This window comes from Crotalus tigris, unplaced genomic scaffold, assembly GCF_016545835.1.
Source record: "Crotalus tigris isolate CLP2741 ecotype Arizona unplaced genomic scaffold, ASM1654583v1 scf7180000017765.3138416, whole genome shotgun sequence".
NCBI lineage: Eukaryota > Metazoa > Chordata > Lepidosauria > Squamata > Viperidae > Crotalus > Crotalus tigris.
In genome coordinates, this window is record NW_024096620.1 from 2264567 (window position 1) to 2288525 (window position 23959).

The window sequence follows — 23959 nt, forward strand, 5'->3', positions numbered from 1 at the left end:
ATGTTGGGAGAGAAATAGATCATATAATAATTCATTTCTAAAATTGTGAAGGTTTGGACATTGTGCATAATAAATGCAAAATAAATGTACTATGGCATTCACAAGAATTTAACACACAGGACATTATCCCCAATTCTCTTATTTTATTGTCTTTTTTTCCTTGGTATCTGGGACCTTTCAGTTAGAAACCTGGTCCTATCAAACTCTGCAATTACCATGAGCTTGCAACACATTTTACATATAAAGGAAGAAATCCTCTTTAGTCTGTTGGGTGCCTTGAGGTCAGAGCCAGCAGTGCAAAGGGAAAGTTTTTCCTCATTGCATTATTAGAGTCATAATAAGATGTAATAGAGGTCACACACTGATCTCCATTATCAGATGGGGAACTGAAATCAGATCTTTCTAGGAATGTCTTACACTTAACCACTATATAATTCTGGGAAGTTTTTCTGATCACCTATCTGGTTTTGTAACTTCCAGGAGACTTAATATGCTTTTCATAAAGGACTTGCACTATAGAATTCTTCTTACTGATTTTCCAAATATTTTTAAATCATTATTTTTACAGTATGCAAGAGACTTACTCTTAAACCTGCAGATCCTGGTAGACCAGAGGAGCCAGGTTCACCATTGGGACCCTTTTTGCCTTCCTCACCAGATGGACCAGCAGGACCAGCTGGGCCAGCAACACCCTGTGGGTGGTAAAGAGAGCAGAAAAGTCATTAGCTTGTTAACCCAGTTCACTTGGATGAAAAGACATTTTGAAAATTAAAGATTTTTCATATTGTTATAATACTCACAGGTTCACCCTTGTTACCAGTCTCTCCCTTGGATCCAGGTGGACCTGGTTCACCCTAGAACCAAACAGAACAAAATATCAGAGAAGTGTACTTTGGTTTCTCTCTAGGTACATATTTTTTCAAGAACCGTAATGGAAAAAGCTATGTTTAAAAATCATGCATTCACCCATACCAATCGATTCTAGTTTGGATTACTGTTTGAATTTTAAGGGAGTGGGCCAAAACAGGCATCTTTAAACAAAATATTCTCTGCTTTTATCTATTCATTTTAGCAAAATTATATTTCATTATACTTTGATTTATACTAATTTCAGTCCTGGCTTAGAAAATGTACTCATTCAGAGATGAGAAGAAAGAGATGAGTTAAAGGGAAAATAAGAAATATTGTTTATGTATCATGTATGTATGAAGTGCTGAATTTAAAATATGACTTCTGCCAGGATTGAACAACATGATGGTGGGATTCCTTTAAATTTTCAGAATTTAAAGATAATTATATAAGCTTACAGTATGGACTCAAACTGTGTAGAAATCTTGGTGGAAAATAGGATCCTTATACATTATGCATTTAAGACAGGACTAAGCCATAATAACCTAATAGAGGAGACTGTTTTCACTATATACCACAATTGTGCATAATCAAGTGGTCAGCTGTGAACTTGATTATATTAGCTAATTGAACATGGAGAAACAACCGCAAGGCCTCCTTCATAAAATACTTGGGAAGAATAGTGCTGGGCTTCATGAATTTAATAAATTATATATTTTAAAACCTTTTAGAGATGCAGCCATATTAAATCTAGATGCAGAATATTAATAATATTGAAAATCTGTCAGTTTGTGTACCATTTAAATAGCTTTTATCCAGAGGATGAGTGTAGGTTTAGAGAACAGATGCAAGTCTAATAGCCAGTTAAAACATTCACTGCTAAAACTGGGCACTTCAGGCTTTGAAAAAGCAGCAGATAGAAAATGATTTAAGTGCATTTAAGACAACTTACAGCAAGTCCTCTTGCACCAGCTGCACCAGCAGCACCAGCTGGACCAGGTATACCACGAGGACCAGGCAGGCCAGGAGCACCAGCCACACCAGGAAGACCCTGTCCCAAAAGGAAGAAAAAAGAGAAACCGCATTACAATGCTAGGATCATCTCTGCAACTCCAAGAGTGATCTTCCCCATAGGAACACAGAAATATTTGTTTCAACACAAGCATACGTACAGCAGCACCTTTAGCACCAGAAAGGCCATTGGCACCAGGGTTACCCTAAAAAAGAAAGCAAAGCATATGAAGTTAATTGTTCTTACAAAAGTATAGGATCATAAGTTCATGTTTGTGGGATCCAATTTATTGAAACTAAAGCTACTCCCAGAATTCATATTGGCTAGGAATTCTGTAGTAATATTCTTGAAGTAAAGTTTCAAGTTGGAAATAGTTGATCTAAAATAGTGTTTCTCAATCTCAGCAACTTTAAGATGGGTGGACATCCCAGAATTCCCCAGCCAAATTTATAATATCAATGGCAGAGTCACTTACAGCAGGGCCAACAGGTCCAGCAGCGCCAGGGAGTCCAATATCACCACGAGGACCAGCAGGTCCACTTGGGCCAGCATTTCCAGCAGAACCGATTTCACCCTTTCAGAAAGAGATCAGACACTGATCAGTTTTGGATTGATGGATGTAGTTTGCTTTAGTGCAAATTAGTGATAACTTAGTGTAAATTATCTGCACTGCTCTACTCGTGACCTCATAGTCCAATTCAAGCTACTCAATTTGATGCAAAAGCCCAATGTTACTTAAATCCAGACCATCTACTCCTTGACAGTCTGTTCCACACTCAGTGTTCTCAATGGGGCACTGTTTGCAGGTTTCATCATGATTTGTCCAACATCAGCAACATTTATTTTTCCCTGATGCAGAAAATACAAACCATTTGCTAGAATTGAGGCATTCTTTTATAGTTTAGAATAGGGGTAGGCAACCTTGGCTCTTTTATGACTCGTGGACTTCAACTCCCAGAATTCCTGAGCCAGCTGGCTCAGGAATTCTGGGAGTTGAAGTCCACGAGTCATAAAAGAGCCAAGGTTGCCTACCCCTGGTTTAGAAGATAGCTTAAAAGGTATTTATTTCCCAGATATTTTAATGTGACTATGTACACATTTTCTTTTCTTTTATGCATTTTTTTTCTTTTTACAAACTTCTTGAAATTTAGTAAAATTGTTAAAGGGATAGGTAAAATTTAGTGCTTTAAATCTATCAATGAGTAGAGTGTATCAATGGCAATATCATATTGTATCTATCAATGAAATGAAAAATTATTACTACAGCCATTTTACTATTTAGTTTAGAAAACAAAATGACATGTATATGACATTCCTGTCTCAAGCATAGTATTGTTTGAGAAATTAAAAGCTAATAAATATTTAAAACATATCTATATCCTTACATTTATATTTGCATCATAGGATTTATTGCATTTCAAAATACCTATTGTATTTAAAATACACAGGTAAATAATTATATAACAACAATGTAATGATGACTGACAGAAAAGCAAACAGAATTATATGCAGCTCTTATTTTATGAAGTGGGGAGAAAAGATGGAACTATGAAAAATAATTACCTCATTTCATCCCCCCTTTCCTGCAATTATAATTTTAAAGGATACAATACTAGAGTAATGGGGGATGGCTCTATAACAAAGCAGATTTGGAGAGCTGATTAACCTTTAGATGTTTGAAATGGATGCCATGTTGTTACGATGACTGACAAGGCTTCTTTATATACAGAAGCAACCCAGTAGTCTATCACATAATCTCCAAAGAAACTTTTTACTTTAAAGATCCTTTAAAAATAGAGATACACTCATCAAAACTCTTTTTTTCAAAAATGTGAGACTAACAGTGGAGAATTGTTAGTAACTGGAAACTCTCTCTTTTCTTCTAAACTATATAACTTTAGATGTCTTTGTTTAAAAGTAGTTTGTTCTTGATGTGCCAACTCTGTATCTGAGGATCTAGTTAAGAAGGATTTTCTAGGTATTTTCTCATTCTGAAGCATGTTCATACCTTGGCTCCAGGAGCACCGGGGAATCCAGAAGGACCAGCAGCACCAATAGGGCCCTGCAAGATAAAAGACAAAGCAAAGGATTAGTCATCTACAGTTAGAAGAACCTATCTAAAGTAGATAAAACAGGAATTAAGCCTGGTACATCTAATGGAGTGGCTAAGATATAGTTTAAATGGAGTGGCACAAATATTTTTACTGAAATAATAATTCACTAGCATGAACATAGGAAGGAAAAATGTGAGTATGAAATATTATAAGAGAAGAAAAGTGTTCTGAAATCATTTCAAAATCTTTTTGAAGCAGGTATAGCAGTGATGTGGTGGCAATGCCAGCCAGGAAAAGCTGAGGTTGTTGGCTCCTTGAAAGAGTTTCAAGCTTAAAAAACTAGTGTTTTATTCCTACTGAAATATCATGGATTGCGATATCATGGAATACCAGGAAACCACATTCTTCCTCAAGATTCACTTCAATATATTGTGAACTTCCAACAGAACCTGCTTTTAGCTGAGGTTTGTCTCTAGGGTCCGAATAGCAACTTAGATGGGTTTGATTACAGATGAAAGAGTAAATATAAGCTAAAATCAATGTTGAGAAAGTCATGCAAAGCTAGTAGTGTGTAAGGAGTTTGCTTAAAAATGTAATGTGCCTTTTTAAAAATTAAGATATTCTTTGTAAACATAAAGGTATGGTTGGAATTCAATTATTTCTTGACTTATCCAGGAAGAAGACAGTCTCTAGAATTTCCCTAAGAATGAGACTTGATAATATTTCATTTCCAAAATGCCAAGAAGTAACACCTGTCTTAAACTGTGCTAGCATTAATTCAAAATACAAAATATCACTTTTTAAATATGACCTTCATTGTTTAATGCCACAATAAATAGTATAGAAATGAAAATACTTGATACACATTTGGAAATAACTGAAAATTGCTTTGAAAACTCCCTGCTATGCACTAAATAAAGGGGGGGAAAGGGGTGAAACAGATTACTGAGGTAGACCCAGTAAAGTTCACTGATTGCATCATTCAAAGTAAGAATAAGAAGATAACTGGACTTACGGCAGAACCAACAGGGCCAACGCTTCCATCACTGCCACGAGCACCCTAAAGAAAATAAATGTCAATTTTAAATTCCTGGTATAGAATAAAATAATCATACACACACTAAATTAAGACCCTGTTGCACAGGAAGAAAATAACTTACAACTGAGCCAGGAGCACCAACTCTTCCTCTTTCACCAGGAAGACCACGAGCACCCTGAAAGCAAAGTACATGCAAATTATTTAATAAGGCGTAGTACATACATAAGAATAGTATCATTAATTTTCTTGGGTACCATTACTGGGGGCAATAAAATTGAGATTAATAAATGTTGTTTTAAAATATGTTATAACCTGTGTACTGCACAAGCAAGAAAGAGAATTGTGAAAATATCTACAGACCCCTCATATCCTGGGCATAAACTGTTTCAACTTCTTCCCTCAAAACGATGCTATAGAACTTCGCTCACCAAAACAACTAGACACAAGGGCAGTTTTTTTCCTCATGCCATCACCCTGTTAAACAGCTAATTCCTACAATCTATCGAACTGCCTAGTAATGCTGTATTACTATTATTCATCTCATCTTTCCTATTACTATCTCCTTATGACTATACCTTTGTTGCTTGTATCTTATGATTTATATTTATATTTATAACTGATTTATTTAGTATCCTAGTATGATCTATGTTGTTTGCTAATTTAGTGTCCTATGACTATCATTAAGAGTTGTATCTTATGATGATGAATGTATTTTTATGTTGATTATGATCATAATTTATCACCTGTTGCTTGTATGTACACTGAGAGCTTATGCACCAGAGACAAATTCCTTGTGTGTCCAACCACACTTGGCCAATTATATTCTATTCTAATCTATAAATGTAATCCTATGTAAGTTATGTAAGAGAAAACACTCACAGCTTGTCCTGGGGTACCATTTTCACCAGGGGCACCAGGTTCACCCTGTAAAGAGCAAATACATCTTGTGAACATTTGTATTAGATTACTACAGATATATTTGAAAAAGTGCTAGAAAATTTAGGCTGATGCTTCTAAAATCTAAATGCAAAATGAAATCATCACCATCATTATCAATCACTATCTCAGTTCCTTGGAAATGACTCGATAGATGGATAATAATGCCCCAATCCACTTTTAATCACCTGGTTGACTGTGCAACCAACCATACACTTAGTAATATTAATATCAAACAAAGCTTATATTAAGATACTTAATTATACATTTAAAAACCCTATAAAAAGGACACAGTAAATACTGGCTGTTACCCAGGCAATCTAGTCAACCCAGAATTTCCCAGCAATGGGAGAACTAAGCTCCAATTCAGTCACATTCATATAAATGGGATATATGATTTCAATAATTTCAATGGCTAAAAGTTCAATATCACAGCTGTACTGAATAGTTTAGCTCTCGATACAGTTTAGTTAATATATAGAGATGTTATCCAGTCTTTCTATTTGATGGCTATTGAACCGATAAGGCCCATTTTAGAAGCATGAGAGCTTGCTAGAACTTCCCTGCAATTAGGATTCTCTTATTGATTTCAACAGAGAAACAAAATATATAACATAAGATGGATCTACACATGGTCATCACTACATATTTTCAAGAATATAACAAAATCCAAATACGTATTTAATTTGTTAGAAAGATTTGATTTTTACCTACTGCATTTTTTTAAGCTTTCAGTCAAAACAATATTTGCTTTAACTTGAAAAAAGTCTCTTGAACGTATTTACAAAAGCTCACTGTGATATAACTTAAGGGAAAACCAGGATATACTCTAAAAGTAATGTCTAGACAAGCATAGTATGTTGTATAATTAAATCTGACACCTCAGGCCAATAATTAATACTGGAATCAATACATTCCAGGTTGTATTTCCACCCTCACACTACTTTGTGGACAAACTGGAGAAAGTAATGAATAAATTAATGAATATGATTACTTGTCATAAAGGAAATCTGAAATATTTTATTGTCTGCCTCACTCCTTGCAAGATTTTTGCTATCTAATCTCAAGATCAGGTGGTAACCTTGAGCCTTGTTGCTTTTATTGCTTCTTAGTATCTAATTCTCTGTATGCATTTATCTATTCAAATAATTCATTTGTTTTTATTCTAAAGAAAGTAAATACATGATTGCGACACCATGTGTATATTTTTTTGCTCTCTCTCACTATAAATACTTATATATGAGATTTCTAGAACTGTAGAATTTTTGAGTCTTTATTCTTTTGAAACAGGATTTTGTACTAAAATCTTTATCAGCAAGGACCTTTTCTGCGTCTCTCAGTGCATTTACCTTGATCTTACGGGTCTCCAGTACATATTTTCAGAAATTATTTATAATAATTACTTTACCTTGTTACCGGCAGCACCAGGTTCTCCTTTGCGACCATCCAAACCATTGTGTCCCTGTTATGGAGAAACATTTACTTTTATGTAATATAAATAAAAAATCTAGAACAATATTTTTAAATGATATGCATTCAAAGAAAGAAGCTTCACACGTTATTTAGATGAAGCTTCAACTTTATAATTTCATAGTCCCGCTATTCCTTCCTTCCTCCCCCCCTTCCTGGATGCATGAATGAAATTTTATAGAAAGAATGAGCATTATAATTTCCTCTATTTGTCCCTCTCCAAGATGGCCGATCAGAATGCATTGCTGATGTCTCACTGAATTCTTTGCTGATATTATTAGGAAACTAGTGCTTTAAACATTATCCTGCTAGTGTAGCTAAGAGTACAATGGTTATGGACAGTTCCGATCTGTATGAAAACTATTGCTTTTGACAGGTGCAGGAAACAGGATAAATAGTAATTCTCTTATTAATAACAAAGGGTACATTTTACAGTTACAAGAAATATATTATTTGCTGTACATTTCATGATTCTCCAGTTCTGGTATCCTGAGGGCATGATGATAACATATTCTGTAAATGTGCTCTAAAATTTTAGGAGTTATTTGCATCTCTGATCTTAGAGGAACAGTTGTACATAATATCTTCTAAGGTGTCACCCTTTTAATAGGTTCCCCTGCATCTCTATAAAACACTCACCCTTATTCCTTTGAATCCAGGCAGACCAGAAGTTCCAGGAAAGCCACGAGTACCCTTGAAAAAAACACACAGGAAAATAGGCTTAATCTGTGTAAATAACTTTACACAACTTTACATCTTATTTACACAACATGTAAAACTGATATAATGGACTGATTAGGAAACTGATCTGTCTGAAATGTAGCACAGGACCTTTGGTATCAATCCGGGAACAAGTTTACAAACTGAATATCTTATCAAATGAGGTTAAAAAATGACTTTGTGCTTTTACAGGGTTAACAGTTCAAATATAAGACTGTTTGTCAGAATGCTAATCCAATCTCTCTGTTTTCTGTTTCTATAAATTGCATGAGAGAAAGTCAAACAATGTTGCTATGTTTACTTCTGAGATGTTGCATGGAGGCTATGAGTTTAACAAGTCACCAGCTTTTAGAATTTTAAATAACTATGCATGTAATTTAGAAAGGAGTCTTTTCTTTTCCAGAAATACCTATAAGATCTCCAAATATACTGACTTACTCCACAGGCACTATTGCTAGATCCAATGCATGTGCATTGATCAGCATCACTGCAGTAAGAACTGTAATTCAGGCAGATGGAAGTGGCAGATAGACAATGAGTGGGCCAAGTTTCATCTCCTGCCAACGTAACAAATCATTTATCTGTTTTATTGAGATAGTCACTGGCCCATCCAAGTGTGAGCAACATGCGTGCAAAACTGCCCAGATCCAAATGGAACTAATTTTTGATTTCATCCAATATTGTCTGAAGAAGGTGAAGAAGGGATTTTATTCCTTTACTTAGAGTTTGGAACTTTGATGTGGAAAAAAACAGCAAAGGAAGCAAGATTTACTAGATTCAAAGAATGTGCTCTCCCATTGAGCTATTGCCTCTCTTTTTCATAAAGAGGCTTTTAGCTGTTAATTATGATTATAGACTTTGAATATTGAAGCATTCCTTCCTGATGGATTTTGGATCTCTTAACCCTCCCCCCCCCCAGTCAGTATAGACATTAGCCACTCTGAATGGGAATTTTGGAAGTTGAACATAACAGGAGGGCATCAGATTGGAGAAAACTATTCTAGAATTTCTGTCATTATGTGCAATGATGAATTTGGTTATATTAAAATAATAAAAATCAGGAACAAATAATTTCACTCTCAAATACAATATTCACCTGAGGTCCAGGAACACCTCTCTCTCCAGATCGTCCAGGTTTTCCAGGATGGCCCTAAGAAGGAGAGAACAACTGACTTTTTAATATGCAAATTAATTAAACCTGTATTTAAGAACATAAGCAGAACCTGGTCCATTTAATCCAGCAGTTTGTTCCCACATTAGTCAACTAAATGCAGAAAGAAGTCACTAGATGGCTGGAAAGCAGATGGCTTTCTGTGCCATTGACCCCATGATTTCCATGAATTAGTCTGAATAACTTTTGTTATTTGTTTCTAGGTTTTAAGAGGTATAAATATTATTTCTTCATTATTTCTTCATATACATGCAAAATCTCCATTAATTTTTGTGTCATGAGATTATTCTGCATATTTTCCATAATACTGTAATCAAGCATGTTATAAAATTCAGCTAGTGAAAATCATGACATGTTCATGAATACTTACATCTTCACCAGGTTTTCCAGGAGGACCCATTGGACCACGAGAACCTTGGGGTCCCTAGTGATAAAAATTAATTTTGAAACAAGATGAGAATTAAGAGATGTCAATCCTTTTATCCTGCATTTGAATGGTGACTTAACTAAATCAAAATCATAATTCTGAATCCTTTCTCCCTCAGATGGTTTCTAGATTTCATGAAGGCATAGCTCCTCATTACATAATCCAATTTTCAATATTTTTCTTCATTTAAAATCAATGTTCAATTAATACAAGACAATACAATGCAATTATTTTAACTTCCTTTTAAACAAGATCTCATACTTCACAGGTAATCTTACATAATTTAGATCTGAAAAAAATAAATTAATAAATTCCTGCAAAACAATGTGCAGTAGAGTTATGTAGGCTATTAAAATGTGTGTGTTGTGGATGAAATGAAACAGTTATTTAATAATTGGAATTGCTCTTATAGTAAAACATTGTTTTACTTACGGCTTGTCCAGGTTCACCCGGTTCACCTGAAGGACCTTGGAAGCCAGGAGAACCCTAGAATAGAAAAAAGGCAGGTTGTTCAATTTTTGTGAGAAAAAGCAAAGTACACATTCTTGTATAATAAAGGTGCCTGGAGAATAGTTTGAACTGACTCAACCAGTAAACACAGGGCTCAATGACACAATGATGAATTTGGAAAACCTGTGGCCAAGCTGTGACCATGCAGAGTTATTGGAATCAGATTATTATTATTTATTAAATTTATATACTGCCGATTTGAGGCAATTCTTAAGTGCTCAAGATTGTTCCCCCCTCTTTCCAGTAGAAGAAATATGTGACCAAGAAACACCGATAATAGAGGAGAATTCTACTAATCTGTTTTGGCAGAAGGAATATTCCAAATTATTCCTATAATTTAATGGAAATGCCAAGCATGTCATAGTGAAGAGGACTTTGTCTAGGTCTCACATTCTATTAAGTCATGATTTGTTTTAATCACATTTTGTGATTCATACTGTTGCTAAGCATAAACACTAGTTTACAAAGCCCAGTGGCTAAATTTATACTGTGATAAACTATACTATGGATGAGTAAATAGTATAAAGCCATCCACTGTATACTTTATCCTTCTTAGCAGGTATATTAAAGCTTAAATGGGAAAATGGGCTAAATAGAAGAATCAAACAAGGGAGGATATTATTATTTTTTTTTACCATGGCAGAAGATTTAGAAAAATTCGAAGTTGTGTTATATTTGATCACCAATTGAGGATTATAATATGGAACTTGCCAATGTGGAACACTATAGTCACACTGCAAGTAACAGAGTCATTCATATTGGCAACTCATGCTTTTGGATAGGTATAGCTTATGAAACTCCTTTCCTATCAATGGGAGTGATCAGAATATACTTACTGGGGGTCCATTGGTTCCAGGTGGGCCTCTAGGTCCCATTAATCCCTGAAAAAAGGTATTTTAAAAGGTCAAATTCATATCAAAATAAGAGACTGGATAATCTGTCATGAAATATATAGTAATAGTTTGTCTAAGCAAATAGTATTTTTGGCATTAAAAATAACAATGAAGGCAATGTCTGAGGATTACTGGGTTTGAGAACCAACATAACTGAAGACTTTGTTTATTGGAATTTTTTAAAAAATCAAATCTTGGCTTATTCTTTCCATGTAATAGACCATTATTATAGTATTGATGGAAAATATGTTTAATCCCTACATTGGTTTATCTAATCTGAATTTAAGCACTCCACTATTTTTGATCGGAGGAGAATTAACATTTGTATTTTAGGCTGGCTTTGTCTAAAAAAAAATAAATCCTCATAGTATTTTTGCATGATTCTCTGTTGCTGCTGCTGCTGTGGCAGCTAACTTTACTGCTTTCGAAGAAAGAATATTTTTTAATGGGAGGCACAGTTTTTGATTTCAGAAATGGTACACTTTGAGCTGGATTAGATAAGTATGGATCCCAGCGGATCTCACTATACTAGAAGTGCAAATTAACAGCAAAAGTATTCTGATGTCAAATAGTTCTTGTCAAGCATAGTATGAGCTTGTGAAAGATGAGAAAAAGCGTATAGAAAAATGAACTATAACAGCAATCCCAGGGGTATCTTGTAATTTCACACATATAATTCAGTAAATTGACAAAAATATTATTTTATTGACAAAAATTCAATAAAATTCCTCTCCTCTCCCCCTTTTTCTTTTCTGGCTGTTCTGCATCCTCTAAGATTTTTAGCTGTGTGAACAAAAAGACAGAATGGCCTCCTAATCAGGCTGTAAATTGAAAATCTTACTGCTTGGAGCACCTTCTGATTTTCATCATTGGGGTTTGACAAAATTAAGAATACGCCATAATAGGAGAGTGCTTTTCAACCAGAGTAACAGATACTGCAGATAGATCAAAACTTCTTCCTTTCTCTAATGTCCCATGAACTTTTTGAATTTTCTCCAAAGAATTGGAATTAGAAAATAAGTTTCTACTGCATAAATAAAACCTGTTCCACTTATATAATAATCGGTGCAGCCCTTCCTTCCTCATTCTGCCCTTTTACTTTAGGACAGTAATCACTTTCATTTACCACAAAGGCTTTCTGAATATAGTTTCTCTGATCCAGAAACCTTGGTTATACTTCCCAACAACTACAATGTGGCTTAAATCTGAACATTAATTAAAAGAGTAACATTCTCAATCCAGCTTCCTTTCTTTCTCTTTCTTTCTTGATTTTCCCAAAATGTCTCTGTAACATTGGAGTGGATTCTCCTAAACAATGTGATGCCAGGAAAGGAAAAAAAAAAAAAAAGCTATGCAGAGATCTCACTCCGAGATAATATAGGTTTTCCATGTTGTCCTTGCCATGACAATTTCGAGGGTTTTCAGTTCCCCAGAGATGCTAATTTTAATGGTCACAGGTAACTGAAAGGGGGAGAGCATGAATATTTTTTTAAATTTTGTGAAATTTCCTAAGCATATTTATGTTAAAGTTTGCAGTCCATAAAAGGGAAGCCTAAGTGAATTGATGCTAATATCCCCCTCTCCCTTTTTTCCCAGGAGCCACACTTCTTGGTATGCTTCTTGTTTTATAAACGAAGCTGATATTACATTACACTTGTGACAATATTTATTTATTCAAGGGTTTTTATCCTGTCTTTATTACTTTTTAATAAATAACTCAAGGTGCTGAAGACATCTAATACCCCTTCCTCATTCTATTTTCTCCACAACAACAACCCTGGCCCAAAGTCCCCTGGCTGGCTTTCAAGCATCAGACAAGACTAAAACTCATAGTGTCCTGGTCTCTGCTTAACTGCTAGACCCTATATTCTACAGGGTTAAATATATTATCTCTATTTTCAATGAGATCCAAGACCAGAGGTCACAACTACTGATACACTTTACTATATATGGAATATATAGCTCAGTCCTGTCCAATAAATGAAACAAGAGTTGCGGGGTTCTTGGTGCTCTCTGAGCTTGGTTGTCCATTGATTATGTCACCTAGTTTGGCAATAAAACATCTGCATGAAAACAACTAAGTTCAGAGAACACCAAGGACCCTACAATTTAACCCTGAGCTACAAATATTCTCTTCTATTGGAAGAATATTTTAATGCAATATGCAACAGATTTTTTCTGATAACCTCATTCCAAAATATGTAGACAAAGGCAGTGGGTGAGGTTTATAAACTAAAAATGCAGATTTCCCTATCATTTGCCTTCTAAATGAGTTGAAACTTTATATGGGGGTTTTGAGTGTCCTGATACACTTGATTGGGGAGCTATTTGTCTAAAAACTGTGTCTGGTTTGCAATTCCACATTATGATCAATATAGGTATTATAGAATTATAGAACATGACTATGCAAAAGTGACATTACCAATGAATGTATGCCACATTATATATTTTGATGAGATAATTTGGTTGGTTAATTTGAGAAGGTAAATTTGATGTCCCAATTTATTAGGACATTTCTTTAATTTGATGAACCAATTCATTAGGTCATCTCTCTAAACACACATATATGAAAGGATACAGAAAATATCTGTAAATAAACTGCCAAGTATGAGGGAAGTTGGAGACAACTGGTAACCATAAGATCATTGCTCAAAAGCTTATTGCCAGCATCTGCAACCACATGGAGAGAAGCTATGGTACCATAAGCTAATCACTATATATGGCTTCCTGGTCAAATAAATATAGATAGCATTAAGTTTAGGATGTGACTCTAAGCCAAGACAACAACTTATTCTGAACTGCATATTTTGAAGCAATGCTGGCTTCCTGGTTTGGGGGTCTTTTGTATAATACCCTTTCCTAATCTGGAAGAAACAAAATATGTACATTGAAAATTCACTTAAGCTGATTCTAGATTGATATTCTTTGCAAACTGGAAACAAACTATCCAATTCTGTAGAATTCTGAAGCTGTTCCTGCCTTCTAATGCTTTTGGGATCTTCTGTCTAGATGCTGTATCTCTTAAGCAAGTATTACTTTTCTGAGATTATTAAGGAGTGCTGTTTTCTCACAACTTCATGTGTTTGTAACATGTAAGAAGACAAATGCAGTATTAGAAATTGGTATCAAAACCACTTCAATATTTGTAATACTTATAAAGGTGGTAATCTCTTAATGAAGGGGTACAAAGAGCATCTATCTCTTGTAAAATTCATTGAATCACAGCTAGCAGAAGCATTACAGGCATGGTTTCACAGTATTTCTAGATAGATTTCTGTAAATTCAGCTATTGAATACCGCAGTTATATACATTTCTAATAATTATGTAATAATTATCTTTTGTAGAGGACAGTTTTGACTGGTGTACCGCTGCCAAGCATAGTTTGGGTTCTAATGGTATTTGAAAAGTCAAAATGGCTCCATAATTCACTAATTTATGTTGGGTTACATCACCTAGCTGAAATGCTGCGAAGCCTTATTGCTGATTTCATTTGGTCTTGTTGGAGGCATCCACTGATACAATTTGGATGTATATGAAATGAAACATTTGCTTACCATAGGTCCAGGGCCCATATCAGCTGATTTGGATATGTCATATTGAGCAGCAAAGTTCTGTAAATGAATAATAATGGGTATCAATATACTTATTTTAATATATATTAAATATAATTACATAGGAAAAGGCATGACAATTCCATCCTATTAAATGGTATTAAGAGTCTGATTATTACTGTATCATAATAAATATTCAACTTTTATTTTCTGGGATTTTGAAACATCAACTTATCAAATGGCTCTTAAATGGGTAAAGTGAAGGAAGAATGAAAATGGAGAACAGTATATTAAATAGTTGTTCTTTAAATGTTTCTAAGTTACACGAAGCACATATTTTAGTTCATCCGAGATACATTTGAAAAGTTACATTTAAATGTATACTTCCTGCTTTAAAATTATGGGTCTTTTGTGACTTTTCTGGTATTATATAAATATTTATCCTTAGACCCTAAATGCATCATCAGTAGAATAAAAAGTTGGAAGCCTTACTCCACCAATACCAGGAGGACCAGGGGGGCCTGGAGGACCTCGTGGACCATCTTCACCATCTTTGCCTGGTGGACCTGCTGGACCCTAGGGGGAAAAAATATAATAATCAGTAACAAAGCAAAAATGAAAAAACTAGCGGAGATTTCATAGACTTCATGTTATTGCTCAGCACAAAAAGTCTGTTGCTTAGCTTCATACTTTTTGTAAGTTACAAATAGCTAAACTTCATGTTACATTATATTTCAAGAAAACTGGAAGATTAGGGATGCAATCCCAGACATGACTGTTTACCAGTAAGTCATATTGAGGTCAATGGTATTGCCTCCCAAAGAAATGAGTGTAATTGTTTGATTGAATCCCTAGAGGCTTTAATACATGGACAATTTTATGTGAAGTTATATGAGTTAAAACTATATACAGATGGGAGTCTCAAACTTCAGGACAGCTTATGGCAGTACCTAAGAAAAAGAAATATTCCCATTGTCTTGGGAAAGGTTTGACACCAATCTTTTGTGAACATTTGCTTTACACCTTACACTTCCCACAATTCCCAGGCAATATGACAAAAGGCAAATATTCTAGGAATATGAATTATGTAATTTGAGCTCATTTGGTGGCTACTACTTTAGAAACTGGAATAATTATGAAGATAACACCTAAACATCCTGTGATAAATATTCCAATAACCTTTAACTATCATGGTGTAATTATATGAGCCAGCCCTATTTATTCCTTTGACCCTGCAATGTATGGGCATTCATTCCTAAGTGTCACTTAAGAGGAAGATAATTTGCTTTTTAGATATTTGAGCATTTGGCTTGTTCCCACAAAATGACAGATATTTCATCTACAACAGCAGGAGTGATAGTATAGGGCGTCCCTGACCTATGGCCACAATTGAGCCCAAGATTTCTATTGCTAATGAGATGGCTGTTAAGTGAATTTTGTCCCATTTTTACAATCTTGCTTCCCAGAGTTGTTAAGAGAATCGCTGCAGTTATGAAGTTAGTAATACAGTTCTTAAGTGAATCTGGCTTCCCCATTGACTTTGCTTGTCAGAAAGTCACAAAGGGTGATCACATGACCCCGGGACACTGCAACCGTCATGAGTCAGTTGCCAATCATCTGAATTTTGATCATGTGACCATGGGATGCTACAGTGGTCATCCTCAGGCTTGTTAGTTTAACAGAAACCTATTAAAACATTTAATCAAATATTGAATTCACTTCCATGATTTTAAGATGTGTCTGTTTGCCACAATAAATGGAGATTATCTTAACATTGAAAATTTGGCTAACTAATAATTACAGCATTGTTTACTCATAAATGTATAAAACTATAGAACTTAATAGAACTTATACTATTTAACTTAATAGACTTTTGCATACCTATGAACAATGCCCAACTTTTATTCCAAATGGTGAGGGTGGAGGTATACAAAAATTCTTTTAAACTTAGCATGACCTAAGATAGGGAGAGCTTAACAAATATCATTATATTGTCTGATAGATTGAAAATGACTTCCAACATAATACTATGGTGTTTTCAGATCCTTAATAATTTATGCTGCCCCTTTACAGTATCTGCACTGCATGAGATGGGGCTGATTTGAAAGACCTTCCATCAAACTGTTAGTAAAAAAAAAAACTCTGATGGACTATTAAGCTAAAACACTTCCATAGCACATTATTTTCACTAAATCTATTCTGATTTCGCCAAGTGCATGTTCCAACTTTAAAAAGTTTGGTAACACCTACTCTTAAACTTGGAGGGAGGGTAGTTATTGTCAAGCTCCTTCTGGGTAATTGTTTGGTGGATCGTATAGCATTTTCTGAATACGAATATTGTTAGCTTACACACATTAAATACCAAACAGCAGTGCCTATTTCATTGTTAGCAAATTAAAATTATAAAAAAAGAGCATACTTTAAATGACTCTAGACTAATAGCTAGAATTCTGTGCTAATTAGGAATTATGGGAGCTGCACTCTTAATACATATGAAAAGTACTGGATTGACGATGGTTGGTAGAAAGCCTCACTGGGACATATTACCTTCTTATGTCATATCATAGTCATGCTTAACATTGCATATAGCAAATAATGCTCCTATATGATTTTGGATACATATACCAATATCATATGCACAACACACACACACACACACATGCAGAGTTATAGGTTAAAATATGTGTGATTTAATCTGTGACAAAGAGCTACTCTCTTAATTTGTTACTTTACAATATGATGTTGTATTCTGTTTCTCAATTATTAGCCAAGTATATTAGGAATAAAATTATTTTATTGGCTGGAGGCTGTGGGAGTCAAAACCATCATAAGGTATCGTGTGTATGTGGGGGGGGGGAGTATTTGTCATAAGAATTATATCACAGAAATGACCTACAATTTAGTTTGGGGAAGCAAAATTAGATTGTAGATTTATATTGTCTACAAAATACTATGATACCAATATTAATGATTCCATAGCTACATTAAAACCATAGAATCTCAAGGAAAAAAGGCAACTGCTTTAAGCTGAAGTAGTTGCTAACAGTTAATAATATTAGTACAGTATTATTGACAGTGACTGGCAGAAGCTGCTGTCAAAAGTTTTATATATGACTTTTTCTGTCATAATTGGGATGCCACTGATGAACTCAGGATCATGTCTATCTTCTGTATATAAGGACTAAGGAATTTTATGAGTGTATGCTAAAGAGAAGTGAGGCTTTTGTCACTGTAACATGTGAATTCTGTAGCAATAATTTTAGAAATTTTTCTATGGAAAATGTATCTGATTCTTTTGTATTTTTGATCACTTGGACACCCCATGAACATCCATTAATTAATTAAATTATAATAAGCAAAAATCCTCCCAATACATAAAAATAATCTGCAGATGCAGTTTTGGTGAAAACTCTTTGAACAATCCTGGATATTGATGTAGGATTTTGTGAATAATAAAGCTGTGCCATTGACTTTTCAAACTATAAAATTAAGATTCCGCTGTCCCAATTTTGACATAAACTTGTACATTCCCCTCAGATCCTATGTGCTTCCCTAAATTATATCTGCTTTCCCAAATAAATTGATTCCATTCCACACAGAACTATATTCAAGTGACTAATACAGTATAAGAAAACATACAGTCATACAAATACATCCGAGTAAGAAGGATTAATGGGAAGGGCTTAGTTGCAGCACATAAAAGACAAGTGGCCAAGACGGATGTTTTTAGGTAGTCCAAGACCCTTATTTTAGTGCCATTAAACATCTTCAGTGAAGGGGACTGAAGCCTCATTTAGATAGCATTGATCCAATTCTGTGATTTCAAAGTGCCAGGATATTTAAACTGCATGTGTGTATATCTGTGTACACATACATACATATATACATGATTAAGACTCAGTTTTGGAAAACTGTGAATCAGACACCATATTAATACATATATTCTAGGGGTTGGTTGCATTCCACAGGACAAATGATTGTGCTTTTTCCTATTTGAATAAAAATGATTCAGATATTATACAGCCAAAGGAAAACAATCTTTTACCCTTTCTCCTCGTGGCCCTTTATCTCCTCTTGGACCCTGAAAAAAACATAAAGAATCTTAATTGGAAATGAACCTTCAAATAATTATTTAGAGAATAATGCAGTATTAATAATAACTATCTGATATTAAATGTGATAGATTAAAAAGCTACTCTCTTAATAAAGCTACTCTATTAATAAATATAGTTCTCTCTCAAGAGAACTTCTCTATCAAGAGAAGACTTAATTCAAGAATCAGGTCAACAAACTAATAGATGACTTATAAACTTCTGTAAAAATGAGTGGAGATGTATAATATATATAAGTAAAACTATTTTTTTTCTAGGGGTGCCAATCATTAGACATCTAGTATTCATTTATTATATATTTAGTCTTCAAAGCAGTTGAATATATTCCTTAGAAATATTTTTAAATCATGAAATTAATCTGGTATTTGAAATTATTAATAATACCATTAGAAGAAAAATGCTTCTAAATTATATTTAGAATTCAAGCATATAATTTAGAAGTCTTTTTCTTCTAAGGGTATTAATAATCATTTCAAATATCAATTTAAGTAAACTTAAATTGTTGGACTCTAATACAGCTGAAATTCCATTCTTTATGCTAAAGCATAGTTTCAATGAAGAGTGTTTTTATTAACAATTATTTGAGAGAAATCATACAAAACTAAATATGAATCTCGGTAGTATCCTAATGGAATAAGAGAGTTGGAAGGCCTTGGAGGTCAGCTAGTCCAACCCCCCGCATGAGCAGGAGACCTATACCATTTCAGACAAGTGGCTGTCTAGTCTCTTCTTGAAAGAATCCAGTGATGGGGCACCCATAACTTCTGAAAGCAAGCCATTTTTAATTATACCTATTCAGAATTTAAAATATTTACTTCCAAATTCTGGTTCTGTGTTTGGACTGACTTTAAATTGCATTCAGTGTAATTTTGTACTTTAAAAAGGCTTATTTGTACCAATAAGCATCAGTTGTCCTTTAATCTAATCTATAATTCTTATATAAGAAGTTCCTAAAATTGCTTACCCTCCGTATGTCCGTTGCCTAGAAAGAAATAAAAATAAAAATAAAAAAGGAAAGTATTAAATTAGTAATGTTGCATTCTAGATGTTAGCATTAATCATTATTATATACAAAGAAGCCTAAACAATTTCAAATTTGAAAAGACAAAAAATCAAGTTAGTGTCACAAAAGTTAGGTATTATTAAAAAGCATACCTGAATTCATTCATGCTTCACAATCCTAATCCAAAAGCTAGCAAGGAACATCAGAAATTACTATGCATGCAATGTGACTCTTCTCTTAATCTTGCATTCACATATGAAGGTACTTTTTTTTATTACAAGGACAGCCCACTAGGAAATTAGGGATGGGTATATTTGGGGCAATACTCACGAAACCTAGTAATTAGCTTACCCAAGTACATTTTGAAAATAGTAGTTAGTAAATAGCCATGCCCTCACACCCAAAAAAGGCCATCTGGTATTTCTATGTAATGCTCTCTTATATTTTAAAATAATTATACTGACCTCATTTACATCTGGAAAAAAATAACAAGAAGAAACAGATAGTTAGTATTAATTTGCAACCAGTTCTACATTTGAAGTGCTGCATTTTACACCGTGACATGCTTGATTGTAGGAAATACAAATATATCATGTCTTTTTTTCTTTAGAAAAAGCTTATTTAGAATTGATTTTTGCAGCATATTCTGACAAAGAATTTTGATTCAATTGATATGTTCAATAAAATGTATTATAACATGAAAAATTATGTTTGAAATTCCATAGATAGAAACTCATAAACCTAGATGTGTCCTGACTTTTTTTATACTATGAAACCTGGACATATATAAACCATATTACTCAAAAAAAAAAAAAATCTCTAGAGTGTTAGGTTCAAGATGCATCCAAATTTATGGAAAACCTTCTAAATATCTATACCAATATTTTTTGATCATTCAGAATTTGATTACATAAACTTTTTTTCCTGGGGTGCTAGAATCATGTTAATAAAGAAAATTCATTAGGTAATATTGTATGCAAAATAATTCAGACTTAAGATTTTTATCTTTATTTCTGTAACATTGAGCTAATTTTGTTAAGCACGGAAAATTCCTTCTCTGTTCACTGTATTATTTCACATCCTTTCAGATATGAGAACAAATTGAATATGATTGCAAAATAGTAAGTTTTGGGAATTGAGATTTAGCAAATAATTCACAAATTATTATTTTTTAAATACTCTTTTTAAAATTGGGAAACAATTTCACACTACATTTTCCAGGCATATGAAGGCCAATTGGATTCCCAAAGCCAATTGGTTTTGACTTTTGTCCAAATTACCTTTCCAGATGTAGATTGTGATGTGGCATCAATGAGATGCCAGTTGTTTCAAAAACAAAGTTTGCACAAGACTTCTAAGTAGATCCTATATTGTTGAAACTTCGTTATCATCTAATGCATTTGAAATGTCTACATTCTGGTTTTGTTCCTTTGTTTGGGCATTCTTTTTATAATTGAATAGCCAAATCTATCAGCTTAGCACTAAAATTGGAACCGCAAGAAACTACTTTTGATATATACATTGTTAACAATTTATTTGTCATACATTTGTCTCTGGCTACTGGGTAATATAGCTAAACCTGAAAAAAATGAGACATTTCTGTGACAGAGATCTCTTGGGATCTTGCTATGCTATGTATCAAACCTGTATCAACACATATGTATTGATGCATCATGAACCCATCATGTTAGTAATTCTGCTACCTAGTTTCAAAAAATGCTCAGGAATCTTACTTAATCAGAAATAAGCTGAATTACATTCAATGGGCCTTTCTTGGCAGGTCATACACTGAAGTAACCCCACTAAGTTCAGTAGTATGTAATTTCAGGAAAATGCTTGTAAAATTACATTCTAAATGTATTTAGAATGACAGCCTAATTCTATACTTCAGATAACTTCTTGAAGAAAACCCCTATCATTCTCCTCCTTTCTGAAATATGTAATTGTTATTATTCTAAAATTTAATAGTGTTGCTGGCACATTACTACGGTATTATGCTTAAAGTTGATGACTGATTTGAATCAGATCATTACTTCATAGCGGAGGTAACTAATTTAGCAAATTCTTATTATCTCAAGTATATATATATAATTACTTTGGTGAAAGGATAAATTATAATTATGGTTTAGGTCTGGTGTCTGAATAAAGCTACATATTGTTTTTGAAAAGCTGATGCTCGGAAGTGAAACCTGAAGCGAAGGAGAACTAAATGGTAGAAAGAAATACTAATTGGTTGGAAAAAGTCATTTTTTCTCCTTGCCACTAGAGGACATCCTATAGACCTAATACCTAATACTGTAAACGTTGCTTCAGTTTTATAATATTAGGTATTAGGTCTATAGGATGTCCTCTAGTGGCAAGGAGAAAAATGACTTTGCCATTTTAAAAAACAAAAGAAGTACTGCTGAATTCAATCCTGAATAATTATTCAACATTATAGAATCTCTTACAGCCAATTGATTTCACCAGATCTAATTGTAGTTCGCCATTTCTTCTCCAAGCTATTCTGTTTACTAATTTTCTAGTCTCGCTTATAGTGCAGGAATTTTCAGATAATTCTTAGAGTCTGAAATCAAAGAAGGCCAACTATGTGCAGCGAGCTAGGATTTGCATTATGCAAAGTGGAAAGTATTTTTTCCCAAAAATTGGGGAATGGATGTGTTAATGAGCAATAGGAACATCACATTTGTGCATGGATTTAAAGGCATACCTAAACTGACTGCTCTGATAAGTTTTGAATTATACAGAATGTTTAGGTGTAATTCCAATGTTTGTCTACAGTTCTAGGAATGAGGCCCATAGAAGAGTTGTTAAAATTTTGTTTAGATATGGCAGCCACAAATTTAAATCCATGCTAGCTTTAGTTGGGGACCTCAGCAAATTCATTTTAATTTTATTGTATCAAGATAAAGAAGATATTGACTTGCTGAAATTAATCTTGAATTAATTGCTAGTATCAAATTTTGTCTTTCCATAATTTACTAAAAACCAGACACTACTTATTAAGATTATTTGCTAGAATATTATTTATAAAACCATTTAAAATCTTATGGTAAAAGCAATCTGAGATTAATATGCCATAACTAAAATATCCATCCACCATATAAATTTGGTTCTTGATAAAAATATCAGGAAACACTTTTATTTGGTGGGTCTTTATTAAAAGAATTTTCCAAGAAAAAATATGATGAAAGGTCTGCTAACAAACTCTTTCCTTGTTTAGGAACATTACTTCCCACAAAAGTTTCTTATTAAAAACTGTTAATCTTTACAAGCTCAGGGATGCTTACAGTTTAACCTGCTCTGCCCCCTGTTTTCCTCTAGAGGGAGCTCTTACACCATCTTCAGCAACTTCAGTAACGATTATGTACAACGCCCAGAGGGCGAACTGTTATCACCTCTTGTTTTCTAAACTCCTTACGAAGATGAACAATAACGTTAACATTTCTCTAAAGATACTTTAGGAGTTCTTATTTCTCCAAGTTAATCAGAATGCAAGTCGTTTCTTTGTATTCCTACTTCGAATTTGGATTCTCTTTTAAACTCCAACTCTCTTTCCTAAACCAGAGGAGGAGCGAGGAGGGAGGAGACAGACAGTCGCCTTGGCGTTTGGCCAGGATCTCTTGATCTAAGCCAAGAAAAGCAGGAGGAAAAATTCATTAAGTCTTAAATCAATCTTAACTGTTCGTTGCGTCCGACCCAAGCAAGAAGGCCTTTTGTCAATTCTAATCTTGCAAAGGGATAACTAAGATACTTACGCTACTTACCCTAGAGGAATCTGTCCGAATGGCGCTTTACCAGGGCAAATGGTGTTTTGTTTTGTTTTTAAACGGTGGGATATGGTCAAAACTATTCGAACTAGTTCTCTCAGTCCCAAAGGTGCTTTTTCACGACTCAACTGGACTTCCTTGTTTTTCTTTGAAGATGTTTCGTTTCTCAACCAAGAAGCTTCTGCAGCTCTGTCTGGATGATGGCTCCATTCTCCACCATCTAGTCAGAGCTGAAGAAGCTTCCTGGATGAGAAGCGAAACGTCTTCAAAGAAAAACGAGGAAATCCAGTTGCCTCCTGAAAAAGCACCTTTCCGACATATTGAGTGACGTATTTCTGATTAAAAATATATAAGATTGTACTCTAGTATCCGTTATAACAAGTTTCTCAGTACTTCAATCCCAAGTCAGTCTTCCTTTCTTCAATTTCCCCGTTCCCCACC

General features: G+C 34.1%; 1 protein-coding gene across 2 annotated transcripts in view; it reads right to left on the bottom strand.

The window, feature by feature from the left end:
* The window catches only part of COL1A2 (collagen type I alpha 2 chain), a 50949-nt gene that overhangs the window by 26673 nt on the left and 317 nt on the right, over positions 1-23959 (bottom strand). For both annotated transcript variants that reach the window (XM_039341495.1, XM_039341494.1), the window contains exons 2-21: positions 20213-20223; positions 19710-19727; positions 18679-18714; positions 15126-15209; positions 14637-14693; positions 11025-11069; positions 10111-10164; positions 9622-9675; positions 9177-9230; positions 8000-8053; positions 7299-7352; positions 5834-5878; positions 5076-5129; positions 4931-4975; positions 3870-3923; positions 2337-2435; positions 2022-2066; positions 1802-1900; positions 801-854; positions 585-692 (exon numbers count right to left, since the gene is read on the bottom strand). In XM_039341495.1, coding sequence (XP_039197429.1) covers positions 585-692; positions 801-854; positions 1802-1900; positions 2022-2066; positions 2337-2435; positions 3870-3923; positions 4931-4975; positions 5076-5129; positions 5834-5878; positions 7299-7352; positions 8000-8053; positions 9177-9230; positions 9622-9675; positions 10111-10164; positions 11025-11069; positions 14637-14693; positions 15126-15209; positions 18679-18714; positions 19710-19727; positions 20213-20223 — 1124 coding nt within the window. The remainder of the gene's footprint in view (positions 1-584; positions 693-800; positions 855-1801; positions 1901-2021; positions 2067-2336; positions 2436-3869; positions 3924-4930; positions 4976-5075; positions 5130-5833; positions 5879-7298; positions 7353-7999; positions 8054-9176; positions 9231-9621; positions 9676-10110; positions 10165-11024; positions 11070-14636; positions 14694-15125; positions 15210-18678; positions 18715-19709; positions 19728-20212; positions 20224-23959) is intronic.